The sequence below is a fragment of the Aspergillus nomiae genome, assembly GCF_001204775.2.
Source record: "Aspergillus nomiae NRRL 13137 chromosome Unknown contig00009, whole genome shotgun sequence".
In the NCBI taxonomy this organism is placed as follows: Eukaryota; Fungi; Ascomycota; class Eurotiomycetes; order Eurotiales; family Aspergillaceae; genus Aspergillus; species Aspergillus nomiae.
The window spans coordinates 49,702-64,953 of NW_015378064.1; the positions used below are offsets into that span (position 1 = coordinate 49,702).

Sequence of the window (15,252 nt, forward strand, 5' to 3'; positions counted from 1 at the left end):
TAAGCTCTTATCGCACACCGCTTCCTTGACCGCCTTCTGAAAACGCGGTCTGATCGGTTTGGTATGAATAAGTCTGTTTGTTCATCATACATCAGGACATAATACAACAGCTAAAAGTACAATTATCGAATACCAAATCGCGGCTGATAGCAGAATTAAAACAGCCTGCTATGCGAACCTCAATGGTTTATAGACCCATCGGTACAAGTCCAGTAGGTGGACCATAAAAATCCTTCAGTTCCTCTTCCTCGTCTTCCTCAACGGGCTCCTCTCTGTTTTCAGTATCTGATTCATCATCAACCGCTCTACCCTTAGAGAGCCGGCTGCGGTTTGCAGGGACTGGCGTTCCGCTTTTCTTCTTATCCTCTACATCATGCTCATCGCCTGCTTCTTCGCGTGGTAGACGGAATGCAAGGAACCCATCGGGAGCGCGCTCTGCCCGGTCCATGATTTCATTCATGTACTTGCGCACTTCATCAGGAGGCTTCACCACTCGGGATAAAGGCTCGAGGACTTTAGCGTTGGGGCTGTGAATGCGGAACGTAACAGGTTGGTAGTACTCTTTCAAGTTGGAAGCCTTGGCCGCATCTTCGGGTTTGTCTTTAGGTTGAGGCTTGTTAGACTCACCATGACTTGGTGTGGTGGCTTGCGGCGCTTTTGGGTCAACTTGACCGCCAGCTGGCTTTTCCTCTTCGGTTGGGGTCGGTTTACTATCAGTAGCGGCAGTCTGACTGGTAATAGGCTGCGCATTACTCTCCCCTTTCTCCTTCTCCTTGTCCTCTAACTTTTCGCCTTCTTTGCCTTTGCCTTTATCCTTCTCTTTATCTTTGTCTTTACCTTTGTCTCCCTTCTTCGATCTTGACGCCGACTTGCCTTTAGTTCGCGAGTTTGCCACCTCTGATGCTGTCTCTATAGGGAAGGGGGTATTCGGATCCACCTTTCTAACAAGTAAGAAAGATGCAAGAACAGTGTTCCCGTCTGGAAGCCACTCCAATATAGTATACTCTGGAAACAGGTAACGATCTCCAGAGCCAGCATGACCCGAAGTGCTACTTCCATACGGTGTTAAGGGTGATGTGAATTCGAAAACAACCGATTTGTAATTCAGTCTCGGGGGTGGTGGCGGGGGAGCTGGTCGATAGTAGGGAGCTGGAGATCCGTACTGCGGAGGCCGTGACTGAATCGCAGGCGGGTGGCCCTGATACGGTGGCTGCTGATAAGGTGGGTATGGAGGCCCTGGTCGCGATCCAGCGGATTGGTTCTGCGGAGGTGCCATGGGCCGCACCGCAGGACTCTGTTGCTTAGTGTTTGCGGACGGTTCTGCAGTAGGCGAGGGCTGAGCCGCTGCAACTCCAGGCTCTTGTTTGACTTGTGGCGTTATACTGGGCTTCTGTGAAGGAGTTTGGGACTGGTTCGGTGCACTTGCGTTAGGGGTCTGAGGCGCAGAAACTACTGACGGCGGTTGTTTAGGTACATGGACCTCAACTCGTGGGTAAGGCTGTTCCTGTGACCGTTGTTGTGCTGGTTGTTGCGATGGCGTGCTAGGCTTCTTTTGTTGTTGATTCTGTTGCTGGCTTGGCTGCTGCAGAGGCTGTGGAGGCTGTGGAGGCTGTGAAGGCTGTGAAGGCTTTTGGGATGGCGGTGGTGGTTGTGTCTGTTGCGGTGTCCGGGGTGATGCCTGTGGCTGATTAGGTGTTGGGGGATGAGACTGCTGTTGCTGTTGCTGTCTTTGTTGTTGTTGCTCTCTTGCGCGAATAATTGCATTTAGCTCATCGATGTGAGCCTGGAAAGCACGAAGCTGTTCTTGAGACGCTTTGCTCGAGGCGACCACTCTCATCAACGCCTTCAGATCCGGGTCCGAGGCAGCTCGTGTAGCAAGCATCTGAATCACTGGGTCCGGACTAGGCTTTGGAGGCTGGGCCTGTGGATGCTGCGATGGTGACGGTCGCTGGGCCGATTGAGATGGACGTTGAGGGGGAGGTTGGTTGGGTGTTCTGGCATGGTGTGGAGGTGGTGGATGATTGCCCTGCTGATAGGTGGGCTGAGGGGACGCTGAGTGGGCGGGCGGATTTTGAGGGGGGTGTTGTCGTGCATGTTGAGGAGTAGGATAGGGCTGGTATTGCTGGAAATTATTAGGGTGGCCGTAGTGAACCATCGGCCGCTGAGGGGGCGTGTATTGAATTGGCGGTGGCGCATTGGGGTCTTTGACAGTGTACAGCATAGCATCGAAAAGATGAGGGCCGACAGCAATGTTACAAGGGCCGACCTTCGACATGGATTCCTTGGGAGGGTTTTTGCCCTCGATTTGCTCTCGTTTGGTCTTCTTTGGTTTCGTCCAGTATCGCACGAGGATGCCGTCGCTGAGCCATTTCTTTTTTGATCGCTCCAACGAAGCTAGGAGAACCGCACTATAACCAGGTCAGGCACCATCACCTTTTTATCACATACACCTAGCTCCCCAAACCATACCTTTCCGCATATGACTGGTACTCCTTCGCGGACAGCGTCTCCAGCTGGGGTGATGGTACAGTTGGGAGACCCTCCCCATCTTTGATTTTTGTTGGCAGGGGATTCTCGACAACCTCGACAGGGGGAGGAGGTGGGGTTGGAGTCGGGGGCGCGGCAGCAGTCGAGGCCCGTTTCTTTGACGATGATGGTGTAGATTGTGATTGAGAGGGTGCTTCGGAGGCTCGTCTCTTCGACGCCGGTTCGCGGCGTTCGCGAGCGGAAAGTCTGCGTTTTTCGGCCATGAAGGCAATGAATAATGATTAAGAATGGGGGATACAGTTATATAGGCCACAGTGAGAGATGAAAATCATCTCGACAAAATACCGTGGTGCCAAAGGCGTAAGTGAAGAAGAGGAAAGACGCGATTTATTTAAGTTGCGGAGAGAAAAGAAACGCGGGAGCGAAATTTAGGTCGATCACTTTATCAATTTATGCGAGTCCAATGACCTTCCGGACTGGTTCGACATCATGCATTTAATTCATTCTAAACAATTAAATAAAATACAAATTTAAAAGCAGACAGAGAAAATACAGCGGTCTTGTGCCACTGTTTTCCACTCCTGGAGGAACTTTAATTAATCTCAGAAATGCCTCCCTTACTTGAAATAAATATTTCTACGAGTACTACTAGATCGGTGGTAACAACATATATCGTGGAGGGCTTATCAGATTGTATGGGACAGCCCCTAAGGAAAAGTATCAGGCTATAGCTTAAACTTGGAGGATTTGTATAAGTGAAAGCTGTCCTCAAAAATACAAACGAAATAAAAATAGAACTGAAATGTTATCTCGATCAGAAAAGTATCACTAGAAGGGAGCAATTTGCCCGTTGTCCCAAAAAGACATGTATTCATTAACTAGACCCAATTCACTGCCCGCAGCATCACATATAATATACCTCCAGAACGCCTCCAGAATATAAAACCAATATCTCATTTATCATCAAATACTTCCTCGTCCGTGACTATCGCCAATTATCCCTGCTGTTTCTAGTAACCATCTAGCTCCTTCCATAGCTGAATCTCCTGCGCCGGCCTTTATATTCAGGCTTCGCCTTCTTTCTGCTTCCCTCGCCTCGAAGTCCCACTTCGCTTTTTGTATTTCGATGGCACTCTTCTCGGAGGAAGAAACAACAGGATCAGGGACAAACCCCCATAGCTCAAGGTTGTAAATGTCAATGTGCGTTTTGGTTGGTTTGTCCGAAGTTGAGCTGGTACCGGCAGGGAGGAAGACACCATTACGCCCAAATGGGGCTACATGAAATTCTGCCGCCTCAAGACTCGTATCTATCGTTAGGCTTCCCGCGCCCAACGGTGAGGGGGGTAGGCGTTGGCTCCGGGATGCCGGCGGTATTCGACAGCCAAGCGAAATACCCGAGTGATTAGAAAAATACGCTGCGGGAGTGTCGGGATTCTGTATTGAAGATGATGGGTTTCCGGGCAGAAGTATGTGTTTTGGCGACAGTTGGAAAAGGCAAGGAAGGGTAGACGTCTCCAAAAGTCGAGAAGTGTGGGTCGACGACCCGGATTTCCAGGGTTGTGGCAGATATGCTCCTAGTGTGACCATACGCTCACCAGACGGCTCAGAAACGGCGCCTTCAAGAAGCAATAATGTGCCTGACTGCCATGTAAGAACATTGTGAGAGAACGAAGTAAGAGATGAGCCATGCGCTGCCGTGGAGAAGATGGGATGCAGACGCAAGTTGTCACGGAGAAGGTTCTCGCTGCCGTTGGTGGACGGAAGGAAGAATGACAGGTGTGACACAATGCTTGGGTTCAATATCGCAGATTCGAAGCTACCCGGGAGCGTAATTGATGTAGGCGATGGCAAGGGAGTCTCTGGTGCCTCATCTGTAGGCTCTGTTGAGTCGCTTTGACCACGCTTCTGGGACAGGTTCAGATTCTTGCTGAAAAGAAGATGCTCGAATAGTGATGTCAAAGGATCGAATAGATATGGCAACGATGTATTAATGGTTTTAGCAAAAGCTTTATAGGTAATGCCTCCCGACTCTTCCTGGGGGAATGCTGCTAGGATATCGTCGGCTTGCTTCCTTACAGTTCGCATACGCCTATCATTCAAGTCGGACGTATATGTCTTGACTGGTTCTAGGGGCTTTAGAGGTGAGATCACAAGCAGTAGCATCAGAAGGCGACGAAATGTGGCAGTAGATATCCGAGCTTCATACACTGCCTTATCAATGCGAAAGTCGTGCCTGAACACTTCAATCGCGTCTAAAGACTCCAAAGCCGCAAGCGCAAGATCGTCGTCATCATCTTCGTAGTCATCGTTTGTAGGCTCGTCCACAGAAAATCCAGGCGCATGGGACCTAGTAGCGGCAGAATCGTCCTGATCTTGCTTAGAATTCTCATCGTGGGCCGGCTGATCAAGGTCTTTCCTCCCTACATCAGCAAGGCTCCCAAACAGCAGCCTAATCCTGTCCTTCCGCGCTCGTCTTAAGACTTTCCCATATCTCTCTGTTAGCAAGACAACCACTTTAACCATGGCCTCGAATGTCAGTACGCTCGGAGCCAAAGTGTTCTGGAAAGGGAAGGCCCCCAGATACGACACCATACGGAAGATCACCGGACCAGCATCTAGTGGACATTCGGCATCACTGCTATCTGGTATAGCAAGAAAGTCGGACAAGATCTTTTCATTCCAATACTTCAAGTCCCCTTGTCCCGTCGCACGGGTAAAGAAGTTGTCCTTGAAGTGGGTTAATTCTAAAGGGGTGAAGCATTTGGTCGCGAAGCGTTCAGCAAGCATGTGACTCAGTTCCTCTACTCGATGTTAGAACTGGTTAGGCGACCAGGCAAGTGACAAAATATCCTCTTTATTCGGTCCATAGGAACACATCAAAACATCAAGGGCTACTAACCTGGCGAGGAAGCCTGGCCAAGTTCAGTCGACTGGCTTAACCCCATTTTGCAAAAGAAACAGGTGGCGGTGTGCTCAATGGCATCTGACTGACAGATTTAGAGGGATTCTTAGAAGTGGCCTGCTGCTTATGTATCATTTGTCGATCACAATACAAAACGTTTTCGGCTTATCGGCCTGGTGCTACTGTACAAGGACCCTTAGGTATGTCGGGCAAAAGAATGTGGTGCTAGCAGGCCAAGACTGTCACACTGAGCTGAGACCTTGGATACGTAATAAATACCTTGACGGCCAGTAGTATCCATTTAAGCTAAAGAGGCAGAAAGGTTGCTTTGTTGATCCAAGAGACGTTGCGAGAGTCTAGCCCATTCATCGGGTGACGACGTCACGGGCCTTGGGCCTTGGCGCCTGGGGCATTAGGCTATTTTAGGTAGCTGACGTTTCTATAGTTGGAGTCCACCCAATTGACGTTTCTCCATTACCTAAAGTTCCGTTCCTACCTTGCTCGGCGACTAGCAGAATCTCACGATAATGGGGTCATACGAGAAGACTATCATAACAGGGAAACTGGGGTCTGATTCATGGCTTCTTGCTCGATCTCTCGTCCAAGGGTAAATACATTTTGAGGCAGAGAATATGACGAGCGTTCAGATTTTACAGCATAACGACGCCAACACCTCCCATCTTTTTCTCGTCCGGCAGGTTCTTCTCGTTAACACCTCCAGGGATAGGGGCTGTTCTGTAGTTGTAAAGATAAAAGTGAAGCTGGCCATCACCTGCACCAAACTTCAGCTGCTCCAAGAAGAGAGGGTTGTCCTGCAGGGTAAGGGCGTTGAACACATCGAAGTGGGCCTAGAGAACATTGTAAGCTATAAGGAACATACTACACCAAATCAAGTGCTGGATTTGTACCTTCTTGGCCTGGATCAAGGCATCGTTCATCAGGAGTAGAAGACGCTCTTTCAAGGCCTTTAGATCCCCTGTGAATGCGGTCTCGGTGGCATAGTAATACAGGTAAGCAGCGCGCACTTCCTTATGCTTCGGGTGCTGAATGACCGTGGATGGGAGGTTGTAAAACGAGAAGAAGTCGGTAATCTTGTGTGTCTCCGGATCTTCTACCACATATGACCAGACAACTTGCTCCTTTCCTTCACCGTCCTTGTGTACTAGCCAATGCTCGATTTCCTCTCTTGTAAAAGCCTGGTTCATATCAAAGCGCTTCAGATACCGCTCGAGTAGGTCATGGACGGCGTCAATGTCCTTGGTTCCCATGGGACGCAATCCAGGCGTAGATGTAGTGCTGGGAAGATGATTCTTGGTGATCTGACGGGCTTTGGTAGAGCCATGAGGAAGGGGCGAGAAGCCGACCTCATAAAGCTTCAACCAGTCCAACGGACGGTGATAGTAGCGGCAGGAGCTGACAGGCGTAGGCAAAACCACACCGGCAGTATAGATGGCTTGGTAGATTCCATTCAGATAGCAGCGACGGGTGATCTCTTTGATGAGGACGGGAGTCAAACGCTTCGACCGCAGTTTCTTATGGATACAGAGGAAGTTGATTTCCGTCACCTTAAGCTTCTGATCGCGAACACGGATCTCGGTAGGCACACCGCAAATAGATGCGACAAGCTTCCTAGACTTGGTAGCGCGAACACCCACATGCCATTCCTTTCTCCAACCGGGAGACATCAGAGCCCTATGATGTTCGCAAGCGTTAGTTTACAGTAATCTACCTTATTTTATGATAAGATATTTATGCCAATGCTAATAACGACGTACCAATGCAAAAATGACTGGGAGTATCTAAAGCGGAACATGGCGTTATCGTCCTCCACGTAATGGTATGTCAACAAGTCCCACAATTCCTGTAGCTCAGTCTCGTTGGTCAAATCAAGAGTTGTCCACTCGAATCCTTCGATGAGCTGATCGGGCTCCTTCGACACCTTCTCGGGATCGATCATCTTAATGGGACCTCCGCTAGCATTGCTGGCCTCATCGAAACGGGGTACGGGTTGCGTTTGCCAGAACCTGTACGAAGCCATGTCTTTCTGGTTCTTCCCACCGACAGATAGACCAGTCAGCAGCTCGGAGATAGTCATGTTGCGCAATGCCTCCGCAGCTTCTTTCTTGTCCATTGCGGCCAGCTCGTTCTTCAGCGCCGGGTTATTCTCCAACAGCTTCTCCGCCATCTTGGGGGTGATTGTCGCATCCTTGGGCTTTTGTTCAGAGCTACCTGCTTGTGTGTCTTCAGCCTGGGGCGCTTTGCCCTTGGTATCCTTGGGGTCAGACATCACGGCGGGGGAAGTGATGAGGAGGGGGTAAGATTTAAGCGGTTTGAGTGCGGAAGGTTTTCAGGTCCGCCGCCCCACGTCACGTCAATTTCGCGGGGTCAAGCTTAATAAATAAAGAGTAGTAATCATAAATTAACGGGCTGATAAGTACGGAGTAAACATTCACTCACCCAAACTACACTGAATACTCTTGGTGACTGATGGAGCTAAATCCACTTGGCTCTTGTTTAACTTCTTCTTTTCTGGCAATTGGCGTTTGACGTTAGAGCGCAATTAGATTTCTATTCTAGTACTGTATATCGTCGTATAGGCGACAGCCATGTATGTGTGTGTGACCTCTTACCTCGGCAAATCAATACATACACTGAGACAAAAGAGTCCAATTGGTTTTTTCCACTATTCCCCAGGCTATCCTGTATTTGCTAAGTCGATAAATGAACTGAATTCGAGGTTTGTTGAATCCCAAGATAAACGCCTCTCCAAAATCTATACCATCCCACATGCTAACATGAAAAGGACTAGCAGCCCTTCTGGGTATCATTGAGTATGTTGTTGAGAACATGGCATAGACGAGTATTGATGTCCAGATGCCCAATTTTACGTGCTAGTGAATCGCAAAAATAAGAAAATTCCACAGACGTATCCCCTCATTGTGGACCAGGCTTGGTCTCGATTACATCCAGGAAACCGCCAACAAGATGTAAACTGCCCGTGACAAAGGTCATGATGGGTGTTTCATCAATATCTGAACGTTCTCGTTCGTTCGCGGCCAAGTCTCGGGTGAAGTCAACAGCTTCTTCTATGGTGCTATACACCTTGACATCGGCACGTGGATCAAGCGAGCGCCATTTCTCTGCAAGGCTGTTCTGGACCTGTAATTTTTCCACCTCAGATGCGCTTGTGTTCATGCTTACGAGGTCGGGTCGATAACCTGCTGCTTTATAGGTTACATTGGTACAGAAAATCGCGTGAGTAAAAGGCTGCTCGGACCCAAGAGCTGCAGCGAGGGTGTCATAGAGGGCTTGGGCGAGGGCATTGCTATCACGAGTTTGCTGATTGAAGATCAAGACGCGCAGCCTTTTATTCGCCACCGCACCAGATGAGGAATTCGCATGTATTTGGGAGGTGAACCATTGACCAGCCAGCTTGATACTCTCTAGAGTATGACCACCGTCGATGAACCAGGTGACATTCTTTTCATGCCGGGTTTCACAGCGCCCACCTAACCTAGCCAATTCCAATCCCTTACGGAATTTAGCAGGCAGAGGCTTCTTCATAAAATCATCTGGAATGTCTTCGAGCCCGGTTTTCTTAAGAAACTCTGCGGCCGTTGCGATCGCTAGAGCTGCGTTTGTGCGTTGGAAATCACCGGCCAACCCAAGCTTGATATTGCTACCACTGATTAGCTCCGGATGACCTGCAATGATTTCCAATTGAGTTCCCTTATCCGCTGCACGGTCGTATAGAACCTTTTCGGCACTAGCAGCCTGGGGAGCACTGAAGCCTTTGACTCCAGGCTTTATAATACCACCCTTATGCCAGGCAATCTCTTCAATCGTTGTTCCCAGCATAGCGGTATGGTCAATGCCTAAGCTAGTGATCGCAGTCGCGGCAGGCCGCTCGAGTATGTTCGTGCAGTCGTACTCTCCACCGATGCCACACTCTATCACTGCAGCATCTACACCTTCACTCAGATACGTATGAAGTGCCATAAGAGTCAGGTATCGGAAATACTGCGGCTTCGTTCGTAGTTCTTCCGGGTTCTCGCCGGCCACCCGAGCCGCTTCTTCAAGCCGGTCCCAGACTTCGAAGAAGTACCGGGCAAATTTTTCTTCGGAGAGCGGTGCACCGTTAATTTGAATGCGCTCTCGGGCAAATCGTAAGTGAGGAGATGTATAGAGGCCGATGTTTTTAAGACATGGCGTGGAATCTTTTGAGTCTGAGGGCACCGGGGAAGTGTATTGAGATAGGATGGAGGAGATGAAAGCGGACGTCGAACCCTTGCCCTTGGTACCAGCAACGTGTACAGGATTAAGACGGTTCAGATCGGAAGGCTATAGAGAGGGAAAAAAGTTGAACTGCAGTCAGCTACCAACTGCACAGCCCTAAATTAACCACTGGCAACAGTGGAAGCGCAAGATTCACATTGCCCGGGGGAAAGGGTTGCGAACCTGGTATCCAATGCGTCGGAGCCACTCAATGGTCTCCGGGAGAGACCTTAGATTCATTTGCCGCCGGTCTCCCGACTCCCTCAGCTGTTGTACAACTGCGAAGTTTGTCTGCAGCGAATTCAATGCTGCAATTGCAGCCTGTATTCATCTCGTTAGTATCCAGGGATCAATTGCTTAGAAGCCTCGGCATACCTCATAGCTGCGGGACATTCTGGCCGGATGGGATGAAAACCGACGGGTATAATGATAATTATAGAGAGTGTGTATGCGAAAACCCCTCATGAAGATAGAAGAAGAAGAAAATGTATGACGTGGATAATCTTAAGTCACGAGGGATTCGTCGCATTTCCCCAGATCCATGTATTCTCTCCTTAGTCAGCTTTTGGTCAGGTGATGGTCAAGTCAACCAGAGAAATATACTGGAAGCTATTCCGCAAAACAAACAGGTCAATTACCCTTAACTCCACCTCCAAGTTTGGTCTGGAACAACAAGCGAAAGACCTGATCAAGGACATCGAGGAAGTGACTACTCGCCTGGTAAGCTCTTGCATAGACATCACCACCGCCGACTTCGAGTCGATTATCTAGCGCTTAGCTCACATCGACAATGAGATCAAGGCACAAGTATAATACTTGGCTCTATTTCAAGCTATTTCCCCTAGTCTAGATATCAAGACAGCATCTTCTACAGTAATCAACGGTATCGATAAGATCTATCTAAGCTTATCTCAAAATGAGAAACTCCTCGCCTTAGTAATGCGTGTCAGAGGACACTTAGTAATGCTGTCAATTGGCCTTTGAAGCTACTGATATAAGAATCGTTCAGTATAGTCGGATTACTGTCTGTCGCGCAGCATCTCACCAACAAAACAAAAAGGGACCTATCTCACTGGTCCAGAAGTGGCACTGTATCGAAGCTCCTGGCTCTCGCCCCCCCGGCCTACGAAGGAATTTCTTCGGATCCTCGCCTTTCTCCAACGCAGCAATGATTTCCTCGGGATCGTAGTCGACTCCCAGCGGGTTTGCCTGATATTCCTCCCCGCTCATATACGCGACTGCTTCCTCCCCAGTCTCGAAAACATCCACCTGAACTTCGATGTAGTTTCCATCTGGGTCCCTGTAGTACATGCTGATCGTCGGACCGTGATGAACACACCATACCGGAGTGACCCCGGCCGCTTTCCGCTGACGGTAGGAAAGTAGAAGCTCTTGGAGGGTGTTGAACGTGAACGAGACATGCTGTTAATGTATGATATGTTATTCATCAACCCAAGCACAGAAAGGAATGTTGTTGCGGCAGGGGATGGACAGAATATACATCCAAACCAGAAGTTAGTTTCACTTTCGGACCGACCACCGGGATAGGGACGATAGCAATCCGATGGTGTTCATCGTCATAGGCAATTAGAGTCAGAAGATCGTTCTGGAATACCTTCTTGCCTCCGACGAAGAACTCCCAGAATTCAGCCATCTTGGCGGCATTTTCAGGTCGAGTGCGGAAGACGACATGAGACAGTTTTGAGGGTGAAATCACCTTGGTGGGTGCATCCTGGATGGCCGTCATTGCTCCAGACTCTCTGGTTGTACTTCGCCTGTAGACCTTTGGATCCAGGGGGATGGTGGGTGGGTGGGTGGCCTGTCTATTTATGTACCTAGTCGAATCTTTGACATTTCAGCTGCATTGGTGTACGTATTCGGTGGCGCATGGATTCCCAATGTTGGCCTGCTGCATAACGCATCGGCGCAGTGATCACTGTAATCGGGCTGGATCTTCCTCTGGCGGTAAGCGATTTATGACCTACGACTGATAGCTGGACCTTCCTGACCGTCTTTCTTGAGATACAGCTCACCGCATTTGATAGGCAAATAAAACAAAACTTGACCAATGTCAACCATCATATGTTGGACCAAGGGAAATGAAGATCAAATTGCATTCTAGTTGAAGCGACAGAAAGATGAAAAAGAAGCGGTCTACGGAGTACATTCGTTCCACCTGATCGCTCACGATACGATATGCTTCCCAAGCAAAATGGGTTCGACTGGCCACAATTGACAGCCTCTACCCTCCATTACGAAAACTACAACGACATTGGTTAGATACCCCTAGCATTCAATGCATTCCGCAAAGTTTTCTGGAACCGAAAGACGTGTTCCGGTCCAAGCATGGTGTAATGTGCACCCCCGACATCGTGAAACCGAGGTTCTGATCGAGTGAAGTCCTTCCACTTGCTCAGGTGCTCTTCAAGCCATTGTTTCTTGGAAGAAGCCACTACGGCAAGCGGAACACAATAAAAGATATCCATACCTCCGATCGAGCCTGTGGGATCATAGTCAACAGCCATGCTCTGCAGAGCAAATGCCAAGTTGGCCCATTTAACAAGCCCAGCACCAGTAAGGGCAAGCTCGGTAAATCGAGCCATATCAGCACTCTCCAGGACTCGATCAAGGGCCGCCTCTCTTGTTGCATCCGTTAGTTCGCGTGCCAGCTCCCTTGCACGTTCTTCGGTCATCAGGTCCAGAAAATAGGATAAGTGCAAGAGACACTCCATCCAGTCTAGCTGGCGCATTCTCGTCTTGATATGAGGGGGGAGGTTGAAGGAGCCCAGGAAACGGACTTCATCCCCTTGATTTTCAAGTGTCTTTCCAATCTCGAAAGCTAGCATGGACCCGTACGAATACCCAGCCAATGCGTAAGGCCCTTGCGGCTGCCGTAGCTTGATTGCGGTGTGGTACGTGGTAACGACTTCCTCGATGGTACTGAAGGGCTGCTCGCCTTCATTGAAGCCGCGTGCGCGTAGTGCGTACACCGGTCGGTCAATAATGAATTTGGCCAAGTTGAGGAATACAAGTACCTCACCAACTCCCGGGTGGATCAACCACAGGGGAGTTTTCTTGCCATGGGTCTGGAGAATCACAACCGGATCATACCTTCCTCCACTCCGAATTCCCTGTAGGGCTCGAGACAGTTCTCTAACGGTGGTGTTGGTCATCAAGGTAATCATCGGAATCTCAGACTCAAGATTCAGATGGACTTCGATGTTTTTCTTTAGTTTGATGAGATCGATGGAGGTGATACCCACATCAAAGATTGGGGTTTGCACATCAAACTCTTCCCCAGAGATTCCGAATGATTGGATGAAAATCTGTAGCAGACTTTGCTCGAAGTCGTCTTTGGGTGATGCACGAGTCTTTGCTCGGTGGAGTCGTATACTCTCATTGTTGATATCTTCGTATTGTTTATAGTCTCCCCTCTCAAAGGCCGCTTTAATCTTGCCGCGCGAGAGCTTGCCTAGGGTGGACTTCTGGAGCTTTGACCGGTCAAGTGGTAGCACTCGAGGTCGAGATCCGGTGGACATCAGGACTACCTTAGCAATCGAGTCTGCGGTCCGTGATCGGGCGATGGAATCTTCCACGCTGTATGAAGGGAGGTAAACGAGACAGATCTCTTCAGTATCAGCCCCAGGCGGGAAGAAAGAAAAGCAGCAGTGGAAACTGGGTGTCGACCCAGGAATATTAGCCTCATCTAGCGCGGACTCGACTTCATGGGGGTTGAGCTTAACACCGTTGATGATAATTGTTTCTTTGGCACGGCCTACCAACGTCAGGTAACCATTGCTATCAATGTACCCAACATCGCCAGTTTTGAACCAGCCATCATCAGTGAATGACTCTTTAGTGGCGGTTGGATTGTTGAAGTAACGATCAAATACAACCGGTCCAGCGAGTTCAAGATAGCCTTTCTCGCCTCGAGGCAAAGGCTTACCCCCGGGACCATCGGTGATTCTCATAGAAATTCCCGTCATGCAGGAGCCCACCGAGGTAAACGCCAGTGATTGCTGCCTGTCGTACTTGGGGCAAGTGGTATTGAAGATCGCTCCTGCGCAAGTTTCGGTCATGCCGAATCCTGGCACAATGACCGATTCAGGGGCGCCGTATCGAGCCAAGAGGTCCGACACCTCTTCACAGGTCGTGGTAACATTTGGCTCTCCGCCCGATGCAAGATACCTCAGAGAGCTTATATCCCATTCATCATGGGCGACAGTTTTGCCACCGATTTGGAGCGCTATACGAAGCTTGGAAAGGAAGGAATTCGGGGCGAACGACCGGGATACACGATGTCGTGCAATCAAAGTGATGAATTCAGTCGGATCAGAAAGTATGTTCGGGGCCGGAACGTGAACCTGATCCATTTGCGCGTACAGAGCCTGTAAATGAATCTCGACGAGTCCAGCAACGTGGTCCAAGCCAACCCAGTTGAGAAAGGAACTGTCCCTCGGCAGTGGGACAACACCGAATTTCCCTGAGACTGCAGCGAAGACCTGACGATGACTCAAGCAGACAACCTTGGAGTTCCCCGTACTCCCCGATGTGAGCATTAGTATTGCATCGTTATCGCTGTTGGCGTCCAAATGAATATTGCCCAGTTCTTCTAACGAGGCCGAGGACAAATGGAGCGATTCGATGGGAATGGGGTCGATCACCTCTTGACCACCAAACTCAGGTAAGAGTGTGACGCTTGTCAAGCACCGTGGGCTCTTGAGTGTCCTCGACAGGTGTTCCAAATGTGCTATCCGCTGAGAAGGGATATTGGAGAAGGCAGTGGACATGGCAGGGACACATCCCGCGAACAAGATTCCCCAGAACCAAACAATGCTATCCCAATGCACATTCAAGTGCAATAAGACGACAGAACCCGGCTGAAAGGACTTCTGGTAGCGGAGGACCCAGGCAGCTCTTTGGGCCAGCTCGAACAATTGGTGATAGGAGTGAATGTCCGGGCCAGTAGTGTTTCCAAGACGGTATGTGATGATCTTGCCGCTGCCATTACGGACAGCACCTGCCTCTAAGAGGCGCTGAAGACTTTGAATGGTCATGATTCTTGGTGATACGATATGTCATACGTAAATACTAATTGAAATAGGATGTGTTCCGCGAGAATTAAAAGAGAGAAATCTTCCCTCTTGGTGTGGAATTTTATAACCCTTGGATGTGCCCACAGACCAGTAAAGAGAGGTCTGCTCGAAGAATGCGAGTCAAGCTCGTGGGCTTTACCATTGGCTGTCCCTGCACATCTCCAGCTGAGATCATACATGGGGGCATGGATTCATGCATGGATTCAACACCTTACGTGGTGAGTATTTACACAAAGTGCTACATCTGACAGGCATCGGTGTAAGTTCTCGTCCATTTAGGTAGATTCTACCTTTTTGTCGGCACTCTTGGTATCAACTATTTCTGCAATCCTATCTAGTGCAACTTGGAACAACCACATGATCTAACGAATCTAGTGCAAATTCGGTTCATCAATGATACATCATCATAATGTTATAGGTTGAGCTGGTGAACATATGTAAGGATCAAATGCAGGTGGCATCACCGCTCCCTGTCTTGAGAAAATGGCGTGA

The 15,252-nt window shown here is 49.3% G+C and overlaps 6 protein-coding genes across 6 annotated transcripts; all 6 read right to left on the reverse strand.

Moving 5' to 3' along the window:
* Positions 1-187: 187 nt before the first annotated feature.
* On the reverse strand, positions 188-2,750 carry ANOM_000854 (uncharacterized protein; the record flags this gene model as incomplete). Its single annotated transcript, XM_015546112.1, has 2 exons — positions 188-2,408; positions 2,470-2,750. The coding sequence occupies 2 exons, from the start codon at positions 2,748-2,750 to the stop codon at positions 188-190; spliced, it is 2,502 nt and encodes an 833-aa protein (XP_015411720.1).
* Positions 2,751-3,450: 700 nt separating this feature from the next.
* Positions 3,451-5,432, reverse strand: ANOM_000855 (uncharacterized protein; the record flags this gene model as incomplete). Its single annotated transcript, XM_015546113.1, has 2 exons — positions 3,451-5,288; positions 5,387-5,432. 2 exons carry the CDS (start codon positions 5,430-5,432, stop codon positions 3,451-3,453), a joined length of 1,884 nt encoding a protein of 627 aa, XP_015411721.1.
* A 607-nt stretch (positions 5,433-6,039) lies between these two features.
* Positions 6,040-7,706, reverse strand: ANOM_000856 (glycylpeptide N-tetradecanoyltransferase swoF; the record flags this gene model as incomplete). Its single annotated transcript, XM_015546114.1, has 3 exons — positions 7,165-7,706; positions 6,298-7,081; positions 6,040-6,237 (listed from the first exon to the last, which is right to left on the reverse strand). The coding sequence occupies exons 1-3, from the start codon at positions 7,674-7,676 to the stop codon at positions 6,040-6,042; spliced, it is 1,494 nt and encodes a 497-aa protein (XP_015411722.1). The 5' UTR covers positions 7,677-7,706.
* Positions 7,707-8,323: 617 nt separating this feature from the next.
* Positions 8,324-10,057, reverse strand: ANOM_000857 (tetrahydrofolate synthase; the record flags this gene model as incomplete). Its single annotated transcript, XM_015546115.1, has 3 exons — positions 8,324-9,730; positions 9,848-9,985; positions 10,040-10,057. The coding sequence occupies 3 exons, from the start codon at positions 10,055-10,057 to the stop codon at positions 8,324-8,326; spliced, it is 1,563 nt and encodes a 520-aa protein (XP_015411723.1).
* Positions 10,058-10,294: 237 nt separating this feature from the next.
* On the reverse strand, positions 10,295-11,411 carry ANOM_000858 (uncharacterized protein; the record flags this gene model as incomplete). Its single annotated transcript, XM_015546116.1, has 3 exons — positions 10,295-10,416; positions 10,792-11,086; positions 11,202-11,411. 3 exons carry the CDS (start codon positions 11,409-11,411, stop codon positions 10,295-10,297), a joined length of 627 nt encoding a protein of 208 aa, XP_015411718.1.
* Positions 11,412-11,940: 529 nt separating this feature from the next.
* ANOM_000859 (non-ribosomal peptide synthetase) lies at positions 11,941-14,721 on the reverse strand (the record flags this gene model as incomplete). Its single annotated transcript, XM_015546117.1, has 1 exon — positions 11,941-14,721. The coding sequence occupies one exon, from the start codon at positions 14,719-14,721 to the stop codon at positions 11,941-11,943; it is 2,781 nt and encodes a 926-aa protein (XP_015411719.1).
* Positions 14,722-15,252: the final 531 nt, after the last annotated feature.